The sequence below is a fragment of the Ochotona curzoniae genome, unplaced genomic scaffold (genome assembly GCF_017591425.1).
Source record: "Ochotona curzoniae isolate NIBS_2020 unplaced genomic scaffold, NIBS_Ocur_1.0 contig_66, whole genome shotgun sequence".
NCBI lineage: Eukaryota > Metazoa > Chordata > Mammalia > Lagomorpha > Ochotonidae > Ochotona > Ochotona curzoniae.
Genome location: NW_024466512.1, coordinates 20,059,810 through 20,082,904, shown reverse-complemented (window position 1 = coordinate 20,082,904; position 23,095 = coordinate 20,059,810). Strand labels below are relative to the sequence as shown.

At 56.5% G+C, this 23,095-nt stretch overlaps 1 protein-coding gene across 5 annotated transcripts in view; it reads right to left on the bottom strand.

Annotated features, from left to right (window-relative positions):
• The window catches only part of SH3PXD2A (SH3 and PX domains 2A), a 188,162-nt gene that overhangs the window by 4,246 nt on the left and 160,821 nt on the right, over positions 1–23,095 (bottom strand). For 3 of the 5 annotated variants that reach the window (XM_040992165.1, XM_040992167.1, XM_040992169.1), the window contains 5 exons: positions 11,553–11,666; positions 8,413–8,496; positions 4,942–5,059; positions 2,380–2,717; positions 1,051–1,100 (listed from right to left, as the gene is read on the bottom strand). In XM_040992165.1, the coding sequence (XP_040848099.1) occupies positions 1,051–1,100; positions 2,380–2,717; positions 4,942–5,059; positions 8,413–8,496; positions 11,553–11,666 (704 nt within the window). The remainder of the gene's footprint in view (positions 1–1,050; positions 1,101–2,379; positions 2,718–4,941; positions 5,060–8,412; positions 8,497–11,552; positions 11,667–23,095) is intronic. The other 2 variants (XM_040992166.1, XM_040992168.1) reach the window with 1 other exon arrangement.

Sequence of the window (23,095 nt, the reverse complement as noted above, 5' to 3'; positions counted from 1 at the left end):
AAGGATCCCACCAGCCACATAAACCAGCTGTCTCAACCTTACAGTAGTTCCAGCAGATGGCCTGCACTGCCCCCAGCCTATGGATAAGGAAACTGAGTGACTCACCACCCATCCCCCTGCTCGAAGTATTAGACATAGAAGGCCAAGCTGGGCCTCGCACCCCGACTGCTCTAGATTCCAGAGCACTGTGCTTGTACCACACCTAGCCCCTACCTGCCTTCAGATCTGGACTCCAGGGAACCGCACCCATAGGCTAGAAGCGCAGCAGTCTTAATGGCCTTACAGCTTGGACATGAGCGGGAGCCAGTCCTTGTGATCTGCTGCACCTATGCAAGATGCTCCTGCCCTCCCCAGCTCTGGCATCTGCCATATCCATCGGGTAAAGCAAAATGCTTCCAAGCTAACATGGGACAGCTCCATTTCCAGCCCCTGGCAATGTACTGCTTATTGGACATTCTTGCCGGCCAGTCTAAATGTTTATGTCTGCCAGCTCAGCGGCTGGGATGGATTTATTTAGCTCTGGAGTGCAGTGCATTTCCGATTATAAACTGTCTAGCCCCTGGGGACGGATGTTGAGCACAGCAGCTAGGACACTGCTAGGTACATCTGCATCCCACATCAGAATGCCTGGACAAGACCTGGCTCCTCCACTTCTGGTCCAGCCTCCTGCTGACAGACCATGGAAAGCAGCAGAGGGCCCAACAGACCTATCCACACGGGAGAAGCTGATTGAATTCCAGACACCCAGCTTTGGTCTGGCTCAAGCCCTGGATGTTGTGGGTATTGGGGCAGCAAAAACAGCAAGGATAGGAAGTCTTTCAAATAAAGTGAAAATGCACAAATAAAACTGTCCAGCCAGGACCCCAGGAAGGCTTGCCTCTGCAGCCATTCCTCCCCTGCCCTAGGAACCTGAAGGCCTCGGGACAACAGGCTCTGCAGCCAGTAGTCCTTACACAGACTGACCACAAACGTTACACAGATGGGCTTGCTACAGTGTGGCCTGGATGGTGACAACAGCCAGCAACCGAGAAAACAAAACCAGTCACCTACCAGGCTCGACTCTCTGCGGGGTGGAGGCCTCGTCCTCAGGTTTGGGGAACCTGGAAGAAGACATGGGCTTTCAGAAATCCTCACAAGCTGACACACAACGGTACTGCCACACAATGGTACTGCCACCTGCCTCCCCCAAGTGTGCCCAGCGCCTGGTCCTTGGAAGCACAGGTTCTCACTACAAGTTCACGAGTGCTGGTGCTGGTGCCTGGCACCAGCCCAGTGTCACAGAAGGCCGTGGCTTGGGAACCACACTAAACCTTTGCTCATGGCGGTGTCCCCAGCAGATGGCACAACCTCAGGCAGGAGGAAGTACTTGGTGCATCCATCCCGACTGAGGAGGCCCACTAGCTTTCAAGCACGAGAGCTGACATAACCAAGTTCACAGATAAGGCCAACGCCAGCCAGGCTTTAGGAATGGCTGGACAAGAGCAGAAGCTGGGCTCTCACAGACGAGATCAGCCAAACTCTCCCCTCAAAGTTGCCATGGGGCCGAAGCTGGTGTGTGCCCAATCAGAGTGTCTCCCCCATCAGAGTGAAGGAGGCCTTGTGGCAACTGCTGGCACACACTGCCTAGCCTGTTGGGTTCCCAGGAACTGGCAAAAGAGGTGGGATGGGGCAGGAAGGCATGGGCAGGTTTTCTTGCATGGGCTGCAGCTCCACAGGGCAGTCCTACAGACAGTACACTGTGCATGCTGCCAAAAAAAAAAAAAGTCATACATCCTCAGTTTCGATTTCAGAGCCTTGGTTACACAGAAAGTGCTTCTTGCTCTTAAGGGCCCCACCCCAGTGCCCTTATAATATATTTATCTGGGTTCGGCACAACAGCCCAGTGACTAAATCCTTCCCTCGTATGTGCCAGAATCCCATATGGATGCTGGTTCTTGTGCCAGCCGCTCCACTTCCCATCCAGTGCCCTGCTTGTGGCCTGGGAAAGCAGTAGAGGATGGCCCAAGGCCTTAGGACCCTATACCCCCGTGGGAAACCCAGAAGCTCCTGGCTTTGGATCAGCTCAGTTCTGGTCACTGCAGCCACTTGGGGAGTGAACCAACAGGCCAAAGATCTCTCTGTAAATCTGATCTCTCCAATAAAAATAAATCTTAAAAAAAGTCCATTTAAACCCACCCCCCACACACGTATCCATGCATGACCAGAGGAGGAGCAGAGCCATGCACTGGTGAGTTGTGATGGGCATGGAATGAGTTTCAACATGAGGGTCAGAGGTCAGCATGTGGTTCAGGAAAACAGGGTGGGGGTGGGGGCTGCCTGCACACCCTCTGGCTTTCCTCGCACCCACACTCTGGAAGCCAAAGTCCACGAGACACATACTGATCTGGGCCCTCTGAGGGGCGATCCTGGCCACGGCCGGGGAGCCCTGGGCCAGCTTAGACACAGTCCTCTCAGGGACGCCCAGTGGACTGCTGTTGGAAGTGTTGCAGAGGATGGGCAGGCTGATCTCCTTCTTGGCGATGGGAGCCTCGGGGCCCTCGCCCTCAGCCGGGATTGCCTCCTTGTCCCCAGATGCCTTCTTGTTCAGCAGGTTGCTGATCTCCATGATGTTCCCAATGATCTCCACCGGGCCTGCCAGGTTCTTCTTCCGGGCAGGTAGGTCATCCTTGGCCTTCTTCAGGTAGGAGGCTGGCGCCCAGCCTTCTTTGCCCAGGTATCTGTGAGTACAGAGGGCCACACCGTCATGGGAGCACCAGAACCCCACCCCAGGGACCTAGTCTCCACTTGGCCTTGTCCCGCTGAGTCTCTAATTAGAACACAAGGGAGTAAGCCTCTGGCCTCACCCCATGCAGCAGTTTTGTTTTTTTAAGGTCATGAATATTTATCTTATCACAGGGGTTGAGAGTGTGTTTCTATGTGGGGCTCCAAAAGCCAGATACATAAATGAAAGGATCAAAACACAAGACAGTCAAATTAAAAACCACTGGTGTGGTCAAACCAAAATAAAAATGATACAAAACCAAAGGCAAATGACAGGGCGGACATCGTTTTGGGCGATTTGATGACTTCTCAGAACAGACATTTCCCTTTGCTCCCTGTGGCATGCACTTCTAACCAATCCCACTAAGCACTCACTTCCTGGAGAGCTTGGGGCACAAGTAGCAGCTTCTGCTCACATCCCAGGACTGTGCAGGTGGCCTGGCCATGCCAACCTCACCTGGCAGGCCCTTGGATGACAGACATAAACGATCAAGTGGCTGCAGGGAGTTCCGTGACGTCACAGGTGCACACACAGGCATGCACGGGGACAATCAGGAAGGTCCGTCCTCGCTGCACGCCCACAGCCAGGGCTTGCAGAAACAGGAGGATGCAGCCTACAGCCAGGTGGTCCTGTGCCTCTTAGGAAAGATGAGCACGAGCCTCCTTCATGGGCCTGGCCCCTGTATGCCCACATGCACACTGCTCAACTATGGGGACGGGGGACTCTAGGATGCTCAGGCCTGCTTGCAGCCCCGCGTGCTCCCATTCATTCCAAGGGTAAAATTAGATCCCAGGCTGAGAACAGCGAGGGAGTGTCTGCATCCAGCGTGGCTCACATCTGCTTTCCAGCTCCGAGCATGGAACGGCTCCAGAGGGAAGCAGGCTGGGAAGGGAGGGAGGGAGCTGAGGGAGTGTTGAGGGGCGGTGGGGAGAAGAAAGACAGGAAATGAGGATCAACACAGAGCCTGGAATGCTGGGAAATAGCATATTTAAGGAGGTGTCTGGCAGTCGTCTTAAGGTAGAATCTCCTCAGCTCGAGCTTCCTGCTGGCTCAAGTACTAGGTTGTAGGGACAAGAGGTGGCTTTAAGGAGCTATGGAGGGACTCTGCAGGTCAATTTTTTAAAGCAGAAAATGAAACAGAATCACAGGGAAGCCACACAGATAGCCTCTGAGGGACCCCCGGTCAAGTGGCCACTAGGGAGCTTGCTGGCCTTCCCACATCAGGCCCGCAGCTGCTGGTCCCGGGGAGAAGTGAGGCGCTGGGTGACACACATCCATCAACACAGACCCATCCCACCTAGTAGAATAGAAAGGGCCTCCTCAGCCCCTCTGGAGCCTCTCTGGCACACTGGGGCTCAGGGCCCCCTCATCTGATCCCACAATGTGGAGGAACCTCCACATCAGCATCTTCTGCCATGCTCCAAGCAACCTCCCCTGTGAGCTCCTGGCTGCAGCTACAGGGAGACCGCAGCACAACCCTGGCCCTAGCGAGAGACCACTCAGAACACATATCCTGCCGACAGCATGCCCAGGGTAGCCAGTGCCCGGGTCACAGGCGGGCAAGAGAAGCTGGGTAAGGTGCCTGCAGCTGCAAGAATTTCCTAAGAGAAGTTCCTGTGGAGGACGAAGCAAACTGGAGAGGCAGGGCTTGGCCACGTAGTGGTGAGCGAAGCCTAGAAGCTTCCCTTTGCTTCCAGCAGGTCAAGGAAGCCCCTCGCACCCCTGCCTGTAACCCCAAGCAGGTTTCTCAGTCCTGAGAGAAGGGCAGGGTGGGGAAGAAAGAGGCCTCTGGTGGACCAAGCTGCACTGGGCTCTAGCGTCACTTTTGCCTGAGACTCAAAACTGCCCCCCCAGGGAGCAGCTGGTGTCTGCCAGGAGGGACGCTCATGGATCCAGAGCTGGGAGAAGCTGCCTCCCAAGGCCTCAGCTGGCCCATGGACGCCAGCACTCCAGGGGCGGCCCTAGCTGCAGAACAGGCAGGATGGCCAAGGGCAGACGCAGCAAACCAAACGCAGATGTGCCGAGCTCTCCTGGCAGATACGCGGGAAGGGAACATACTACAGCCCAGCCCGTGGGCACGCAGCTGCTGCCTGCAGTAGGGACCTGCTGTGAGGTGGCCGTCATGGTGACTCTGCACCAGGGGCCTGGTGTCTCCCACCCTCTTGCCTGATGTACCCTACCTGATGTACCACCAGCCCTCCAGGTTCTTCCGGATCACCTCCACAGTGACGCCTTTCTCAAAGCTGATCTCGTCCTTGCTTTGGCTGGTGTATGGCTGCACGGTGACGTACTTCTCCTCTGTGGGTAGGTGGGGTTGGCGGGGGAAGCAAGATAGCAAGATTACTTGAGGTCAGCGTGCCAGGGACAGCTTCCTGCACGCTGTTGCTCCCCTTCCGCTATCCTCCCCTCCTGGTTGACAGCCTTAAGCACCCGGGAGGAGAGACCCTGTGTGCACAGCTGGAGAGAAGGGCAGGGCTGGGTGAGCCCAGAGTGGAAGGAGGCCAGCCCTCAGACGCCTTCTGCTGCAGCGTCCAGTGGTGACAGCCACCCTGGGCTGCTGGCAGGATGCTCCTGGGCAGCCTGCCTGGGTCTCCTGCAGCTTTAGGGGAAGACGGCAGCTGCGGCCAAGCCCCCAAGGGAGGCCATCTGCTCATTCTCCCATGGATTATCAGGGTCCTGTCCACAACCCCATGTTGGGCCCCGATAGCAGCTCCCCACAACTCTCCCATGGGGCAGAGGCAGCTGTCCTTCCAGGCTGTGCGCCGGATGGACCGTGGATGGTTCACTGGCAGAAGGTGAAAGGCTGCCAACCAAAAGGTGGGCGATGCCCCACTCTGTAGCCAGCACCTCCCTTGTGGGTGTCCTGGGCAGTGGCTCCAGAAGGCCCTCGCTCCTGAGCCTCCCCCCACAGCCCCACTCAACCCTGGGGTTCCATCCCAGCTTGGCTGGAGGAGGCTGCTGGGCCAGATTCCACCTCAGTCTCTGGAGGCGCTCCGAGCTCTTCTGCCTGTTCCCATTCCATTTTCCAGTGGGGCACGGTATATTCTGGCCCAGGCCTCAGCCCAAGAGGCAGCACCAGGCCCTGGGAATCCAGGACTTTTGAGTTAGGGCAGGGCAAGGCGGGGCCTGGACTCCACATTTCACCTTTGTTCCAAACACTGGGCTATTTTTATGAGCCTGTGGTTTGAAGCAGGAAGCCATCATTGAAGTTCTCTTAGGCCAGGTTGCTCATACATAGAAGAGGGCAGCTCTCCTTACAGTTAAATCACAGGCTTCCCGCCCTGCTCCTCAGCAGAGACCAAGGCCCAGACCACCTTGTGTGGCTGCAGCCTCAGGGCAGTGTGCGGCAGCCAGAGCCTGGTATCTGACTTAGGGGAGCTGGGGGCGGAGCAGGGCTAGCAAAACTGGGCAGTAAAGCCAAGTGGCTCCTGCCAAAGCCCCCATGACCAGAATCCCTGAAGCTGATGTGTTCCTGGTCAGAGGATCATCCTGTCCTGCTCACTGCACAGGCTCCAGGGAGGAGGGGCCAGAGCTGGGTTTGGCCAGGTGTTCAGACCAAGGCTTCCTGCCTCTGGTACTGAGTTTTCTGTCCTGGCTGGCTGGGACAGCAGAAATGAAAACACCCTCCAGGAACATGAGCCCTGCAGGTCTCAGATATCCCACGAGACATGCAGAGACCTTCTCCATGGAACCAGGCCACCTGACCTGTCAGTGGAGGGGAGTGGGGGGGGCACATAAGGCAAAGCCCACAGGAGAAGGTGGCTTCAGTGGGTGAGAGTTGCTCAGTTGGCTCTGGTCTCCTGCAAAGGAGATTCCTCCTCCATGAGGACATGGGGAGGGAGGGAAGGAGAGAGGGAGGGAGGGCTGTGAGTTCTAGGACCCCTGCCCTGGGAGGACTGGCCAGGCAGCTGCCGGGTACACGGGTTGGGGAGATGGACAGGCCTGTTTTGGTTTAGGAGGCAGGGGCTGCATGCCCTACTTTCCAAGCCACAAAAGCCTCTTCTCTCCAAACACTTTCCCCTCTGTCAGCAGTCTCCAGGCCACACGGCCACAGACAGACTGATGGGACGGGGACAGAGGCAGGGGAAGCATGGCTCTCTAGACTTGTCACCCAGTGAGTTGCCTGCCTCCCCGCCCACTGTGCTGCGGTTAGTCAGCTCCTCACGAGGTCTCCTTGGCCACCCGGCTCTGCTCAGTCCAGAGCAACAAGACCAGGGACTCACCTATTTATGATATACAGGAAGCCCTGAATCTCCTTTGTTTATATTGGCTGTGTCTACACATGGCATAGAGTGGTCTATCTCTGGAACCCACTTCCCCTGTGTAGACAAGATCTGAGGGCTTGGGTATGGGAAGCTGTGTCCTTGTGGGTGTCACTGCAGGTGCACACATGCTGTATAACTGGACCACTAGTGGTGAGCCCACAAATAGCACGTGGGTGGGCATGGACTCCTTACAGCTGCATGCTCAGAATTACATGTATATTTCTGAGTGTATGCCCAGGACTGAGTGTGAGCTGTGTGTGTTGAAGACAGGGAATCACATCTGTGGTCACCAGGGAAGGTCAAACTTCAGTTCCCCCTATACTTCCCGGCCAGCTTCCCAGCAGTGCCATCCCTTCCCTCTGGTTTTATGGTAGCTTCTGCTTCACTCTCAGATGGAGGGTCTCCATTGCTTGGCCTCTGCCCTGTACCAGCTGCCTGCGCCCCCAGGCCAGCCCACAGTTTGCCTGCAGCCCCAGGCTGGGCTCTTCATGGCCAGCGTTCTCAGCTATTGGCCACCCAGAGTCTTGGCTTCCTGCTGCCTTGGGCCTGGGCAACCTGCTCCCACTGCCATTTACCAAATGAGCTGCTTTGAGGGTGGGGTATGAGTCACGGTGTCCCAGGTTCCAAGAAGGCCAGTGCTGAGCACGCCCCTCTGGGAGATCATGTGCCAGGAGCCACACACCCAACTCCTGGAGGCGGCGCAGTGCAAACTGGCCACCCACTGGCACTGGGGGTCTGAAGTTGTTTAGGGGTTTGTCCAGAGATCCAGCCCTCTGCTCCTTCACCTCTCAAGTTCCTAGATGTGGGAAAAGCCCAGAGCCCAAAACCATTGCACAAGCTAATGTTGGGTTCCCCATCAGTCCAGTTGAGCAGGGTCGGGGGCTCCTGGAATCCTCACAAGGAGACCCCAGGTAGGACCGGACACCTTGGCAGAGCTGTGGGGCTGTGCCCTGGTGCCAGCTTCCTGTAGCTTTTGCTCCATGTCTAATTGCTAAGGAGCTGGCAAAGCAGAAGGGTGAAGGCTGCTTCTTTCTACCCTGCTCATAAGCAACTGGCAGTCCAGCTGGGGCCACAGGAGCCTTTTCTCAGTGGAGGGAGCCCAGGAGGATGGACAGCTTCCAGGGTCCACACAGGCCTCTTAGAGACTCCCAGCTGTGTCCTTGGTCTCCCGGACCCTGGCAAGTCAGGGCTGCCCCCTGTGCCACCCAGTTTCCCAAACAGCCCCTCCAACCCCCACCCTACCCCACCCTAGCTGCAGAAGGTGAGAGAAGAGGCTTGCCCAGACTCCGGGCCAGTGAGGAGGTTGCAGGGTGCAGTGCAAAGGAGGGGTGTTAGTGAGAGAAAGGTGAGAGTCAGGCGGCAGCCGTGGAGAGGAGCGCCCATCACCTCGGCTGTGCTGCCTGTTGACCATCCCGCCCAGGGTCCACCGGCGATCCAGGCGCCGCAGATGGGCCTTGCGTCTCTTGGACACTGATGTGGGAAGTGGCGATGGAGCATGCGACCAACAGGAACCGGTGGAGAGAATGGAGATGTGGATGAGATGGGGGGCAAGGTAGGGACAGGAAGGGACAGAGGCAGGGGAGGCCCTCATGCCTGGGGTACCCCGACCGAGTTGAGGGCTTATTCCAGCCAGAGATGATGCCATAGGCATGTGGTATCCCATCCTGGGCCATGCTCCCAGGGAGGGCTGGGCTTGCAACCGCTCGCTCACCAGGCAACACACTCCCTGGTCCAGGCACCAAGAGGGCAAGAATGAGCACGTAAGAGATCTGGCCCCCACTTCCCCTCCCTGGCCTGTGGGCATGGAGCTCGGCCTTTCCATGTCAGTCTGTTTTGCTTTCTTGCCTGTTCCCACCAGTTGCAGAGGGCAAAGGTTAGGTCTTGCACCTCTGGTACTATCTGTGTCCCAGCCAATGTCAGTGGAGTGAAACATACACAGGCCCAGGACTCACTCCCCCATTCATGTTGTCTGCGTGGCTTTCTGGCACCAGGAGCTTGCCCAGCAGGCTTGCTGTCCATGCCCTCCTTTGCTTGCAGCATGTTTTCTGGGGGGTGACCACTGGGTGCTGCTGTTCAGCTTTGAGCATTCCCCTACACATACCCCTCAGCTCCAGGGGCCATGCCTTCTGACAGAACCCTTGGGTGGAGCAGATACTGGCCCACCTCTTGGCACCATGGAGCCAGCTGTCTGACTGCCCTTGTCTGGGTAGCAGGAACAAAGCCAGGGGTTAGGGTAAGAACTATCCAGGCATGTCTGGGCCAAACCAGGGGCCTGTGTGCCCTGCTTCCCATCAGGGTTTGTTGGAGGCCCGTCAGGACAGGGAGGGTGGCTGTGTGGGGTTTCTTGGTGCAGCTGTTGAGGACAGGAGCCACTTCCACCACAGGTGACATTTCCTCCCTGTGTACTGGGCCTAGGTAAGACTGGTGGCAGGAGTCACCTCCCAAGGGCCTCAGAGAAGCACCCCTGTGGTTAACACCAGCCTAGTCCCCCATCCATGTGGGAGAAACAGAGATCTAGGGTGTGAGGGAACCCTCTGGATTACAGGGGCAGCACCCAAGTCCTGGCAGCTGGCTAAAGGCCCACACTTGTAGCCAGTCATTGCTTTCCTTCCTCTACTCTGCTGACAAGCAAGGCCCCAGGGGAGGGGATGGCAGGCAAGGCCCAGAGCAGCATCTGCCGTTGGGGAACATGCAGAGACAACCATGGCCTCACCGAGTGAGACAGGACACGGTCAAGCATCTCTGGGACACAGGTGGGGAACCAGGGTTGGGACGTGGCCCTGCCATAGAGTAAGCTCAGGGATCAAGGAGGTCACAGACCTCTCCAGCTCATCTGAGAGGGGTGGCACAATCCACCAGAGTGCCTGTGAATGCTGGGTCTGGACCTGCATCACCGGAGTAGGCAAGAGGGCTCCCAACCCCTAAGGCAAGTGTTTCCCAGACTGCACACAGGGCTTTGATAGATGGGCACCAGAGCTGGGCTCCTGTGTTTGCCTAGCACAGAGACCAGAGCTCTTAGGGAAGCTTGGATGGGAGGGAACCCATCAGTCTTTGTCTACAGGACCTGGGAAACTGTGAGTTCACCTCTGGGATGCAGGTGCCAACTGGCAGACACAGCTGGGCAGTAGGGGCCCTGGGAGGAGTACCCAGCTCCAAGCTCTCATGAAGACCTGAGCAGGAAATGCTCCACGTGTTAAAGGGGAATCCTGAGTGTGGCCAGAAGTCCTGTCAGGCCAAAAGCTCACAAAGGCAGGCAGAGGAAGGCACAAGGTGCACAGATGTGTGCAGGCCCACCTTGTCCTCCACCAAGGAGCACAGCCCCACAGCACTCGACTCCTGCACCTGCTCTTGGCTCCCTACAGGCTGGCCTGTGGCCCTTCCATGCCCTGGCTGCAGCCAGCTCGGCAACAGGCCTTTCGCCCTCTATCCTTCCACTCTGACCTTGGACCACAGTCTCTTCAGCACCAACAGGCTCTTCAAGCTGTGCTCAGAGTCATACCCACAGCTTACAAGCATGCACAGCGCCGTGCCCTGGGGTAAAACAGAGCTCTACCCAGACCAGGACAGCACAAAACAGTGCCTTGACACCTCAGCTCTCCTGAGAAAGAGCAATGGCAACAGCGTTCTCAGGGTTCCCAGGACCCTCAGCACACCTGGTACCTGATCCCTAGCATGCACAGAGCACAAACTGGGAGAAGAAGAGGCTGCCACAGGGTCTGAGATAGGTGTGTTTGGCCCTAGAGCAGAGGGGCTGGCCATGCCTGGTAGGTCCAAGGCTCTGGTCCAGGGTCTGAAAACCAATGTAGACATAGGAGGAAGGGTGGGGTCCCTATAGCCAGCCAGGTTTCTGCCACTACAGGGAAGGGTGAATTCAGAGCTAGTGTTTGGATGCTGACTCTGGCTGGGCATGGGGAAGCTTGGGATGACCTGATGCCGGGGCAGGCCTGCCCTCTGGCTCTCAGACACAACTGTCTCAATTGTCCAGACCAACCGTTAGAGAAAGACTTGCTGCTGCCAGGCCATGGAGGCATGAGAGGCCTCAGGAGAGGCAGTCAGGAGCTGGGGGTGGTCCCAATGTCTAGGGCTCAATGGTGCAGTCAGCCCAGAGCCAAAGAAAGGCTAATTGCTGGGCTGGGCCACCAAGCACCAGTGCTCAGGCCTACCCTGCCTGCATCTGTATCAGGCAGCCAGACTCCGTGTAGAGGCCACCTGCGCAGCCGCAGCCACACACCCTGCATTCCAACACATGGAGAGCAAGGGCAAGTCTACATGCAGTCCCACAAGGGGCCCTGGAACTTCCTGTGGGCTCCAGTCCACTGTTCCCAGCAGGGAGAGGCCTAGGACTGGAGGCGAGCTTGGGAGTTCACTTCAGTGAGGCAGGAGCCCAGGGGAGGGGGTGGGCCAAGCCCCCTTCAGGAATTCTCTTGGGTTCAGGAGAGGCCCGGGATGAGGCAGACTCTAGAGGCAGACAACGCGCCCCACCCCTGCTCCCTTCCCCACCAACCTCGTGGCCCGTAGCACCTCACCTTCCCCTGTCTTGGATGTATTGATGTCCGAGTCATCCCGAGTCCCATTCTGCGCCTCCAGGTAGGTGGCAGGGACCCAGCCCTGTTCCTCAGAGGTGCTCACGAACCACCAGCCTGCAGAGGGGACAGAGAGAACAGGGCTTTGAGAACCAGGCTGAGGCAGGCCAGGGGCTACAGATAGGGAGGGTGGGGGAAGGCAGGGTGGCAGGGCAGAGGGCCATGCCTGGTCATCAAGAGACCCCAGGGCTCCCTGGTGGCATGAGTTGGGTCCCCTTCACTACCCCTAGTGTTGGCCACTTAAGCAAAAGGCTAAGGGGCTCAAGGTTACAATGCCCCTACCAGGTCCTAGCCCTCTAGTCCAGAGGCCCTGAGACCTCTCGCACTGGGCGTGTGAGCCCAGGTTGCAAGAAGGCCAACAGTAAAGGTTTTCTAGATTGAGGAGGGAGGAATGCTTGACTTGTACACTGCTAGCAGCTTAAGCCACTGAGCAACCCATGCGCCCAGGGTGGCAGCCAAAAGCCAGTGGACACATCTCCAACACTCAGCATTGCGGCTCAGCTGCAGGGGCTGGGGATGCTGGTTAGAGCGCCAGACAGACACCTGCATTTACTCAACTTGTGGGTGACAAGATGGGACCAGGTGGTTTGTAGCACCAGCAATTCAGGAAGGTTCTGGGTCATTGTTAGAGTACTGAGTAGCCTTGGGAGCCAGCTAAGGAAGCGGGGGAGGCTCACTCTGGAGCCAAGGGTGGCCTGTAGGAGGTGGCTTTTGGCTCCTGGAAAGCCCTGCCTCAGCTCTGCTTGTGCATTGGATGTTCCTGCACTTGCACTGACAATAAGGCTGTTCCTTGCACTCACACCCATGGGGAAAACTGCCATTGGCTGACACAGTGCGAGGGCTTTGTCCATTTCCACGGCCCAGAGAGACTAACTTTTGTGGGCTAAGAATCCTACGCTCTTATCTCCACCACAATCCCCAAGGAAGTCTCACAAAAATAGCTAGATGGAGGTACAAGGCCAAAGGCCAAAGGCCAAAGGGCTGGCCACTCGGGGAGAGGAGGGCACCTGGCTCCAGGTGGATACCTCCCTCCTCCCTCAGTACCAGGTATGTGTGTACACCCCCATGTATCCTGCTGACACTGCTTGAGCAGTGAGTGCCAACCAGAGTTGTTAGCTTCTGATTGATCATTGCATCCATTCATCCCACGTGTGCCTAGTCAGCTCCTGTTCTGTCCCAGCACCTATTTTTTTCGTGTGTGTGAGTGTGTGTGTGTGGTAAAGCATGGGTTGCTAAATCATTCCTCCCCTTCCCCTCACCCACAGGAGCTTACACATCATGACCTACCATGCACAGAGAAGGCAGCCCAGGGTGGCACCACCAAAGCCCAGGTCGGTCACAGCAACTTGGTGGTTAAGAGAGTATGGCTTGGTAGGGGAACACTCAGGACCCCGATTGCCCTTACCAGGAGGCACCAGTCCCACCTGCTCTTGTCCAGAACCCAGCTGGAGGGCAGAGAGTGGGGCTGCCCCGCTTGCCAGAGTGTGCATCTCCCCCACTTCCTTCTAGGCTACAGCAGGGGCAGCTGCAGCCCATCCCCTCCTGCCTGGACTGTGATGGTTCAGCTTCTGCTCTGACCCAAGTGAGTAACTCACTAGGGAGGCAGCCTGAGAACCAAGTCAGCAAAATAGCAGCCCAGCTGAGCGTGAAAGCACCATTGCGAGCAAGTCAGACACACATGGAGAGTGTGAGTCAGCCCCGATCTGCGTCATGTCGGCTCCTGGCTCCAGGTGTGCTCAAGCTGGACCATCCTGCTGATCTTCCTACTTGTCATGAGTCAAAGAACTTTCTGTTCTGTTTACTTCACCCGAAGCTGAGCCTCAGTCATTTGGACAGAGAACAACCTTGCTCCTGCTGCACCCTTCCCCATGCCAACAATCACTGAGTCTGGGGAATAAACACCAAGTGGGCATCTGTGAGCACCCTGGCCCTCCAAGTCACACCAGCCAAGGAGACAAGACCCAGATCTTGCTCAAGGCCCTGTCACCCTGTCGCCCCATTTTGCAGCTCAGAGTCACTCTTGGGTTCCCGTGGCACCCAGGCTGCTTCCTGCTCTCACTCCTGATGCCCAGCTCCAGGAGGGCCCAGGTGGTACCCACAAGACCAGGAAGTCCTTCTTTCCTGGAGATGGCTCCCCGAGCTGGTCCTGGATCTCACTCTCCATGGACAGTCCAATGCCATGCTCCAGGGTCTGGTAGCTTGGAGATGTGCGTCGTACTAAGGATTCTCCTATACCAAGGTGTCCCTATCACCAGTGCCACCCTCTGGAACAGCCTTCCCTGCTTCTGCTGATTTGCACTAGATTTCCAAGGCTTTCCAGAAGACAGGCGACTTGAGGGTCTCATGGATGGCTGGGCTCACTGTCAACCTGAGCCTTTTGTCCAACCTGAGCACCTGATGGGTGCATGAAGGTGTGTGGGAAGCCCAGTGCAGGTGACTGTGAGGCCTGCCTGGGCATTGCTCTTGCTCCACCTGCCCCGGACCCCAGGACTTGGGCCTCTTCACTGGGAACGTTGCATCCATTCCCTTCTGCTTCACTTTCAAGGAAACCTTCCCTATCCATATTGTTTCCTCCCATGGGGAGCAGAGTTCCCTCTCTGATCCATGCCCCTAAGGCCTTGGCATGGAGGGGCAGGAGGAGGGGCTAAAGGGGTGGTAGAGATGCCAATAGCTCCTGCCACCTGCACACCACCGAGGGTGTATTCAGGGCCCAGGGAGGTCCTTCCATCTCACAATGCACCAGAGGCTGCTGGGCTACATGGGTCACAGGAACACATATTTACCCTCAGAAGAGCCAATGTAGAGACCAATGTTCCTGTCATGCTCCCAGGACTCGGGCTGACAGTGTCATCATCCCCGGGGCCCTGCTGACCTTCCCTGAGAAGGCTAGCCTGGCTCCTGCTCCAGCCCAGGCATGTGCAGGGCAGGGCTGGGTGGCTTCCAGCCTCAGGTCCCACCAGCGTCAGGCCCTGTCAGAGACAACAGCTACAGATAAAAGAATGAGCTGCCACTGGCTTGGCTGTGGGCACGGGAGATGAACATTGCTCTGGTGGGCAAGGGTGCCCACCCGCTTCCACACAGACCTCCCAGGAGCCCTGGCAGGAATCACCCCCAGGCAGGGGCATAACCAGGGCTATTTACATGTCCCCGGGGAAAAGGGGTGTGAACACCAAGCTCTTGTCTCACATACTCCCAGCCTCCTTTCTTCAAAAGGAAACTCAGTGAGCTTTCAGTGAAGGACTCGGGCTTGACTGAACAAGGGGCCACAAGTGAGAGGTCAGCTTTAGTTTCTGGGCAGACGACCAAACAGCTTTCTTCGTGGGACAAGGCAGGGAACTTGGAGGCAGCAGATGGCAAGCACTCACTCAGGGGTCTGGGTTGGCTGGAAGACCTCTTAGCACACACTGCTCATTACTGGGGACGGTGCTACAGGCCCCCTCACCTACATACAGTGTTACCACACAGCGGGGCAGGGAAGAGCGCCTGGCCCATTTCCTTGACCGGTGGCTCAGGGCAGAGTACAGCAATCCTGAGAGAGGATGCCACACACCCCTGACACGCGGCAGAACCCTCCATCCTGGCCCAGCCTTCCGGACTACTGCCCAGCCTGAGCAGTCATCTCAGAAGAGCCCCAAACCTGTCAGCACCCATCCAGGCTGTCTCCTGCTTGACTTTCCCCTGGTTAGGAGCACATCCGCTTGGTGCCAGAGAGCCAGACCTGACTATTTGCAGGAGACAAAGTATACCCAGGACAGTGACCGTAGAAGCCAGGTCTGCTTGGTGGGGCTCAGAAATTAGCTGGTCCTGGGGCCATGCAGAGGAGAAGGCAACTCCAGATCTGGCCAGGGCCTCTAGCCCAGCATAGCTGGGCGATCTCCAACCTCATCTCAGCTGTGGAGGAAGCCCTCCAACACACCCAGTCCTGCAGTCTGAGCTAAGTCCCAAAGCCAGACCCTCCATCTGCCCAGCTCCGGCATCAGTGGCCTGGCCCAGCAGCCTAAGTCCACCTTTAAGTCCAGTCCAAGCACCCCAGTGGGATCTAAGTGGTGCCAGCATAGCTGGGGAATATGGGCAACAGAGAAACACAGAGTCGGGGGGTCCCCTGCAGTACACAGGGGGTCTGAACCTGGCCAGTGCTATCCCCAGGGTGTGCAGGCCACAATGGTCTCCTTAAAGAGAGAAGGTAACGGACTCATTAGGGTCAGAGTGAGGCCAATTGTACACAATCAGGGTGCTAATAAAGCCCAGTGAGGTCAGAGTTCAGCCTGGTACAAAGCCAGGACCCCGCTCCCTCCCCTGTCCCAGAAACCTCATGGTTTTCCTTTCCCTCTGGACCTTTCCCACCCTCATGACCCACGGATGCCTCATGGCCTCCTCTTGCAGAAGAGACTCTGGCTTGGACCCCAGCTTCACTGCTCGCCAGGCAGGATGATTGGGGGCACAGCCACAGCAACCCTGCGGGATTGCATTAACCTCTCCTGGAGACATGGCCGCGCCAGCCGTCTAACACGCATGTGGATATGTACAATGGACAACATACAGGATCAGGTCCGGTGCTCTCAGCCCCTGGGGAAAAGTGCTTGGCAGGGGCTTGATCACGCACTGGCTCCTGAGGCCAGCAGCAGCAGGCTGGGCCTCCCCCTTCTAGCATGTTTAGGGTGGGGGACTCTGGGAGAGACAGGACTCCAAGCCCTGCTCCACCCCCTGGCCTGGCACAGCTGACTATCTTGCTGCTTCGGGGTTCTGGGAGCCAGAGGTTGGGAGCCATGCCCACTCTCAACCCCAGGACCCACACCAAGCACCCTCATCTGCCATCACCAATGCCCCCACTGTAGCCCAGGCCTTGTTTTTCCTGGAAAGCTACCACATCCGGGCATCCCTTGAGCGTCTATGGAAGAGGGAACAGGGTGCGAATTTGAAGAGTCCCCAACAGGGCTTTGGCAGGGCAAGGGGGTGTTGCTGAGAAGAGGGACCAAAGGGGATCTGACCCTGGCACACAGGTCACCAGCAGTGACTCTGGGGGGCCCCAAGGGTTTGCTTCTGTCCTAGCCTCTGCCTTGACCCCTTCCTATGACTTCGGGTCTAAGGCTTGCTAACTGTCAAGGGGCCAGAGGAGCTGCAAACATGGGCTGTCCATAGCACGTGGTGCCTTTAAGAACAGCGAAAGGCCGTTCTTCCCCTGGCCAGGCCTCCCCTGGTCAGAAAGCTCTGTCACTTGGGCCTCTTGCCAAGACATACTCCAGCTCACAGCATGTGACCTCCACAGTCCAAAGCAAACACGAGTGGGCGAGGTTCCCTCCTGTGGGTACCTGCATAGCTCCTGTCCCCTGCCTTTCCACCCTGTTCCTCTGGCCTGACCCCTGACACCCACCCCACCACCATTCCTCCCCAAGAGGGGGCTCTGAGGCCACCAAAGCCCCAGAACCCTCCCCAGGCGCCTGGGGCCTGGATTCCAAGACCATTAGCACAGGCAGCTACGTCACCATCTGGAAGGCTCCGCGGAGTCCGTGGCAAGCAGACAGCAAGAACTGCACGGCTGCCACTCCCCTACCCCCAACCCCAGTTCAAGCTGCCCTTCTGCCTGGATGGCTGAAGGAGCTCAAGGCTAGGCTGGGGTCGAGCCAAGCCTGCAGGGTATGGGTGAGTCTGGGCAGGTAGGACTCACAGACAAGGTGTGCAGAAGGTGGATTGGCTAAGGAGTGTCTGTAAGGCAGAGCAGGGACCACCACTGAATGACAGGGACAGGAGGAGAGCAGGTTAAAGAGAGGATCAGGTGGGCACACTCATACAAGTGTTAGTTCTGGCAGAGCTCCAGGAGCAAACACCAATGCCAACGTTGAAGGGGGAAATTGTGGGGGAATTCTTGGGAATCCTCACCCCTGCCACCATGACTGACTTCAGGACCTGGCAGGGAGGACCTCAGGGAGACTTACTGCCATCTCCATCATGTGGCCCTGTGGGTCTGCTCCTGAACCCTGGCAGAGAGGAGGGGCAGGACCAAGAGGAGCCAACAGAGTGGCACGGCAGAGCAGCAAAGGGACTCAATGTGTAGCTGCACCCCCTCCCCCAGAGTGCTCCTAGCATGAGGATACATGTGGCACATGCTGATGGGTGACCTGCATGGTCTGCACCCAGGACCACAGTGAGGACATGGTGGTGAGGGGTGCGATGCCTGCCAAGGGTACTGCAGGCATGTAGGGAATAGACTGAGTCATCACAAGAGAACCTTCCAGAAGAGATTAGAATTGGACCTTAGACAAAGCAGAGAGCAGAGGAAAAAGTGACGTAGTAAGAAGAGCAGCAGCAGTGAAGGCAAAATGCTAGGAGTCCACATGGCCCCAGCCACATTGGGCCATGGATTTTTCTGGATGGGAATGAGAGGTGGCTTCCCTCACAGCCACTGTCCTCTGTATGCCCCATGATAGAGGGGAGCATGGAATGCTGAACCTGTGGTCCTATTCAGACAGAGGGTGGCACAGGAAGGAGACCTGAAAAAGCCAATGCTGACCACAGTGTGAGGGTGAAGCAGTGGAGCTGATGGAGCAGTGGGAATCATGGATGCAGCAGTCCAGAGGTTTGGCCTCCATGAACTGGGTCAGGAAGGTCCCAGTGTCAGATGTGGAGCTGTGGGAAAACGCCAAGGGGAACACGTCTCCCTGGCCAGATGGGAGTCTCCTAACCAGGGCACAGTTGTGGGCAGGCTGGGGCAGTAGGTAGGGCCTGCTGGGTCCCCACCCACAGCTCCACTTGTGTGTTTGGAGAAAGGGCGCTGGGACTGGACACACTGACCAGCTGGGTGCTCGCTCAGCCACTGCAAGCAAAGGTCTCAAAGGCACCTGACGTCAAGCATGGTTGTCACCAGCAGCCTTGGAAAGTAGACAGGAGCAAGGCTAGGGCACACACAGTGGGCAGAGGCCCCAACTTGCAAAGAAATCCCAGATAAAGAAATCCAGAGATTGGCAGCCACAATGCTGGTCTTGATCATGTAAAACAGAGTCCTTGAGGGCTGTACATGCCAACCAAGGTGGCACTGGCCAGACAAGAGGATGTACCTTGGGGCTCCAGGATGCCCCAGAACCAAGACCTATAGGCATTGGGTCTCTTCTGGACCCTCAGGCCTGTGCTACCACATGTACAGGGGATGTGGCACCTGACTGAGCACAACCCAGATGTATGGTCCCAGTGGAAACTTGTGACTTAATTACCCTGGGATTAGGGCAGGCCTGTGTTGGAGTCACCATCTCCTTTAGCAAAAGCTATGACAGGTTAGGGGGTTGCAAAGAATATAAGGCCTGTGAGGTTGATACTGACAAGTCCAATCTGACGAGATGCAAACCAAAGCCAGGCTCTGAAAAGTGATCTTACAACCTACCACCTATGCTTGTGGGAGTGAATGAAGGGAGCACAGCTAATGCTTGTATAAAAATCCCTGGGCGTGAGGCGAAAGTGGCTGGCTGGCTGGTTTGGGTTGTGTGGTCATGGCTTACCTGGTGGTGATGGTGGGTGGTGGGGTTCAGTCTGGGGGGTGGACAGCAGCATGCAGTCACCCATGGAAACCTCAGTGCTGAGCCACAAAGCCACAAAGCGTGGCCACTCAACACCTGCACTAGATTCAGCACCCAGACTGGTGTCTCACCACCACATTTATTTAATGACTCCCACTGCTCATGCTCATGTACAAAGGACCCGTGCCAGCTTTTCCTTAGCTCCTTAAGTTTTATCCAATAGATGAGCCCCTAAGGATCTTATCTGCCTCTTCACTTCACCAAAGGCCACCAAGCAGCCCTGAGTCTCCACCCTACCCAAGATAAAGTCAGGAGGTGAGATTCTGGCCCCTTACTGCTAGGTAACCTCTCCTCTGAGCACACAAGGCCGGGCGGGGCAGGCACGCTCAGACCCAAAGGGTTGCCTGGCACAAGGCTTCAAACATAGGCTCTACCAGGCAGGATCAACATTTCCAAAACCATACTTGTCCTTGAACTACCTGCACCGATGTGCACAAAACATACAGATTGACAAAGCAATCCATCATTTCCAAAAACTTCAGTGAAGTAATTTGAAGTCAATGAAATCCTTTGCAGCTGACACCTAAAGTGTTCTTCAGGTCACCACCAGGAATAAATAGCAGGGACCACCAGATCCAGCCACAGAAGTGCACGTGAGAACCTTGCCACGTGCTCTCTCCAAGCTGCACCACTGTGGCTGGTTCCTGCCATGAAGGTGTTTGCTGGAGAGGGATGCAGGCCAAACATCAACTGGAATAAACGAGAAGGCTCAGAAGAGAGCTGGAGCTGAAGCCAGGAGCCCTGCACCCTCCTCTGTCCTCCCCCCGCCAGCACCTCTGTGTCCGAAGTGAGCACTCAGCCCCATCTCTGCCCAGCTTGCATCTTTCTTGCACCACAGCGATGGGTGAGCTTTCTAGGAAACACACTGGACCAGTCCTTGGAGATGGTCAAAGAGGCCAAGGACACAAAACCGAGCAACAGGCATGGTAGGTGTGAATGCCACATCCCTGGCTTTAAGAATCACACATCGGAAACATCTGCAGGGAGGAAAAGGGAATGCAGCCTGTCTTGAGCAAGAACAGATTTCTTGCTACTAGCATTGTGGCATTGTAGATTAAGCCTCCACATTTCATGTGGGGCACTGGTGTGAGATCTGGCTGTTCCACTTCTGATCCAGCTCCCTGCTAATGCACCTGGGAAGGCAGCAAAAGATGGCCCAAACCCTTGGACTCCTGCACCCATGTGGAAAACTGCACTTCCAGGGCTCTGGGGAGAGACCAGGTAGGAATAGAGCGCCTCGGGCCTGACGCAGTGACCTAGCAGCTAAAGTCCTCTCCTTGAATGTGCCGGGATCCCATGTGGATGCTGGTTCTAATCCTGGCTGCTCCACTTCCCATCCAGCTCCCTGCTTGTGGCCTGGGAAAGCAATCGAGGATGGCCCAAAGCCTTGGGACCCTGCACTGTGTGGGAGACCCGGAAGATGGTCCTGGCTCCCAGCTTTGGATCAGCACAGCACCCGTCACTGCCGTCACCCTGGACGGAAGATCTTCCTCTCTATCTCTGCTCCTCTCTGTATATCTGACCACAATAAAAATAAATCTTAAAAAAAAAAAAAAAAGGAATAGAGAGCCTTGTGCAGCACACCACCTGCTGCGCATGAATCTGCAGCTGGTGAGCAGAGCCAGTGGCATCCCTACAGTTGTCACTGGCCCCTCGAAATATGGAGGTCACACTCATCCTTTCAAGCTGCTCCCTGGAGAGCCTGAGAGCATGCCTACTTTCCCACTTTCCTCCCTTTGCTAAAAACAGAAGCATCCCAGACCTAGAACTGAGTGAATTTCAACTGAAAGTTGTGGGCTAGCAGCCACTCCCCACTCCTGCCTTGGGTCAGCCCTTTGCCAATCAGGCAAAAATAAAACAGGGACAATTTCAACTTTAAAGACCAGCTCCATAAACAAAACAAACCTACTCGGCAATTTGTCTGGGGCATCCCTCCCTCCAAACGTTCCTTATTCCATCTCTGGGGAATTTTAAATAGAGGGCTTGAAAAAAATCCCATACCGCCTGACGTCAGCAGCCCCCGGCCACGTGGATTCTTCCACGCAGTGTGGGGAGCAGCCACCATGAATGCCCATGCTTTTCCAGGCTCCTTTCCCGATTGGAATCTAGGAGCCACTGGTGTCACCCTAGGGGACCACTTGGAGTCCTTTAACTCTGTCTTCGCCAGACAGCCATGGAACCCAGTTAACACTCTTGAGTCACTCCTGTCCTAGCATTTGCCTGATTTAAACTGGCATTACTTAAACAAATCTATCTTTCATAATGGCAATGTTCCTATTCTACGCTGAATAGAAAAGCAGGACCCATTGGCAAAAATAGGACAAAAGTGGACAGATGCATAAGAATGAAACAGCAATGCTATGCCTTCCAGCAAGACCCAAGGCAACAAGAGCCTGAATCAGACTTTTCTCCTGGTCGAAAGGACACACGACATTGGCCAGTGCAACACAGGACCCCTAGTGGAGACCTTCCCCTCGATCCACTGAGGAACAGAGGCAAACCACCTTCTTGTGAAGCATGGGCTTCAGCCACACACAACATGGCCATGAGCGAAGAACCTGTGGCCAGCCCCGTGGTCCAAAGCCCAGCTGAGCCATGAGCAAGGTGTGAGGGCATGTGCCGATGCTGCACCTCCCTCGGACCCCGTTTCCTCTGAAGGATGGAAGCAGAGACACGTGCCCTACTTGTACCCATAGGACTCAGAGACAGAGGCTGGGCAAGACGACTACAAAACCCCAGGTGGGCAGAGGGGGCACCAAGGCCATCGAGTTCAGGAACCTGGCAAATTCCAAATGCCCTCTCTGTGTAACCTGCTGCCTGCTCCAGCCCTCCCCGCCTGCTAGAGGCAAGGAACCAAGGACCAGGTCACCCCGTGATAGGCGTCATTCAGTTTGATTTTCAAATATGAGGTCCCTTGCACAGACATGGGAACTCAGCATAATGGCCTCCAGCTGGCTGGCTCCAGGGGACCATGGGACCAGAGCACTCACCTTTTGTGGGTGACCACAATCTGGCTTGCTTTTTGACACCCAGCAGGGCTCAGAAGTTCCCCAAGGTGTCAGTCTGATTCATCACCTTATCAGGCCCCGCCCTTCGACATCACCATCTCTGTGATGTTGCTGTGACTATTCCAGGCACCATCTGGTTTCCTACCCTCAGTCCCGCCCCTAGCACCCTGACCTCAGGTGGGGGGCTGGCCATCATCCCAGCCAGATCAAGAGCTCTGTGAGCAAGAAGGCCACACCTGGCTCTTCTTCACATCCTGGTGATCCCCGACCCGGCTCCATGCTTAGGATAATAAAGGAGGTGCCTGGGGAGCAGCTGCTGTGGCCACCCCAGGTCCTTCTGCCACCAGCCTTGTCCTCATTGTCTCTCTGGGCGTGGTCATTGTTCCCTCGAAGGTGCCCCACCTGAAACAGCAGCCTCAGCTTGCTCAGGGGATCTACCTACAGAGGGACCTGAACAGAGAGGGAAGCCACTCCTCTCAGGCCTGACATCTTGAGTGCACTGCAGGCTGTGGGTATACCTGCCAACATGGGTCTTACCAAGTTGGCCTTTCCCTTTACAGGAATTGAAACCTCAGCAAGTTCCTGCAAGCAGGCCTACTCCCAGGGACAGGTCCCCAGCCTAGGGGAGTGCAGAGATGCCGCTGGAAGCCTTTTCCCACACTGGTCCGAGGTCACCCCACAAGCCTCCACCAGGGGTGGAGGACCTCCCAGGACCCTGGAATGGGCAGCCACAAAGACCCATCTCTGCATTGCCTTCTGGGCTACACCAAAAACAGGTCTCTCAGAGTGGCAGTGCAGTAACCAAGAGTATACAGGAAAGAATCAGGGATGAGCCTCAGCCTGCTCACCTTGTGAAGTGGACATCTCAGGATCGAGGCTGCATGGGGCAGAGGAAAGCTGGCACCCAGTGCTC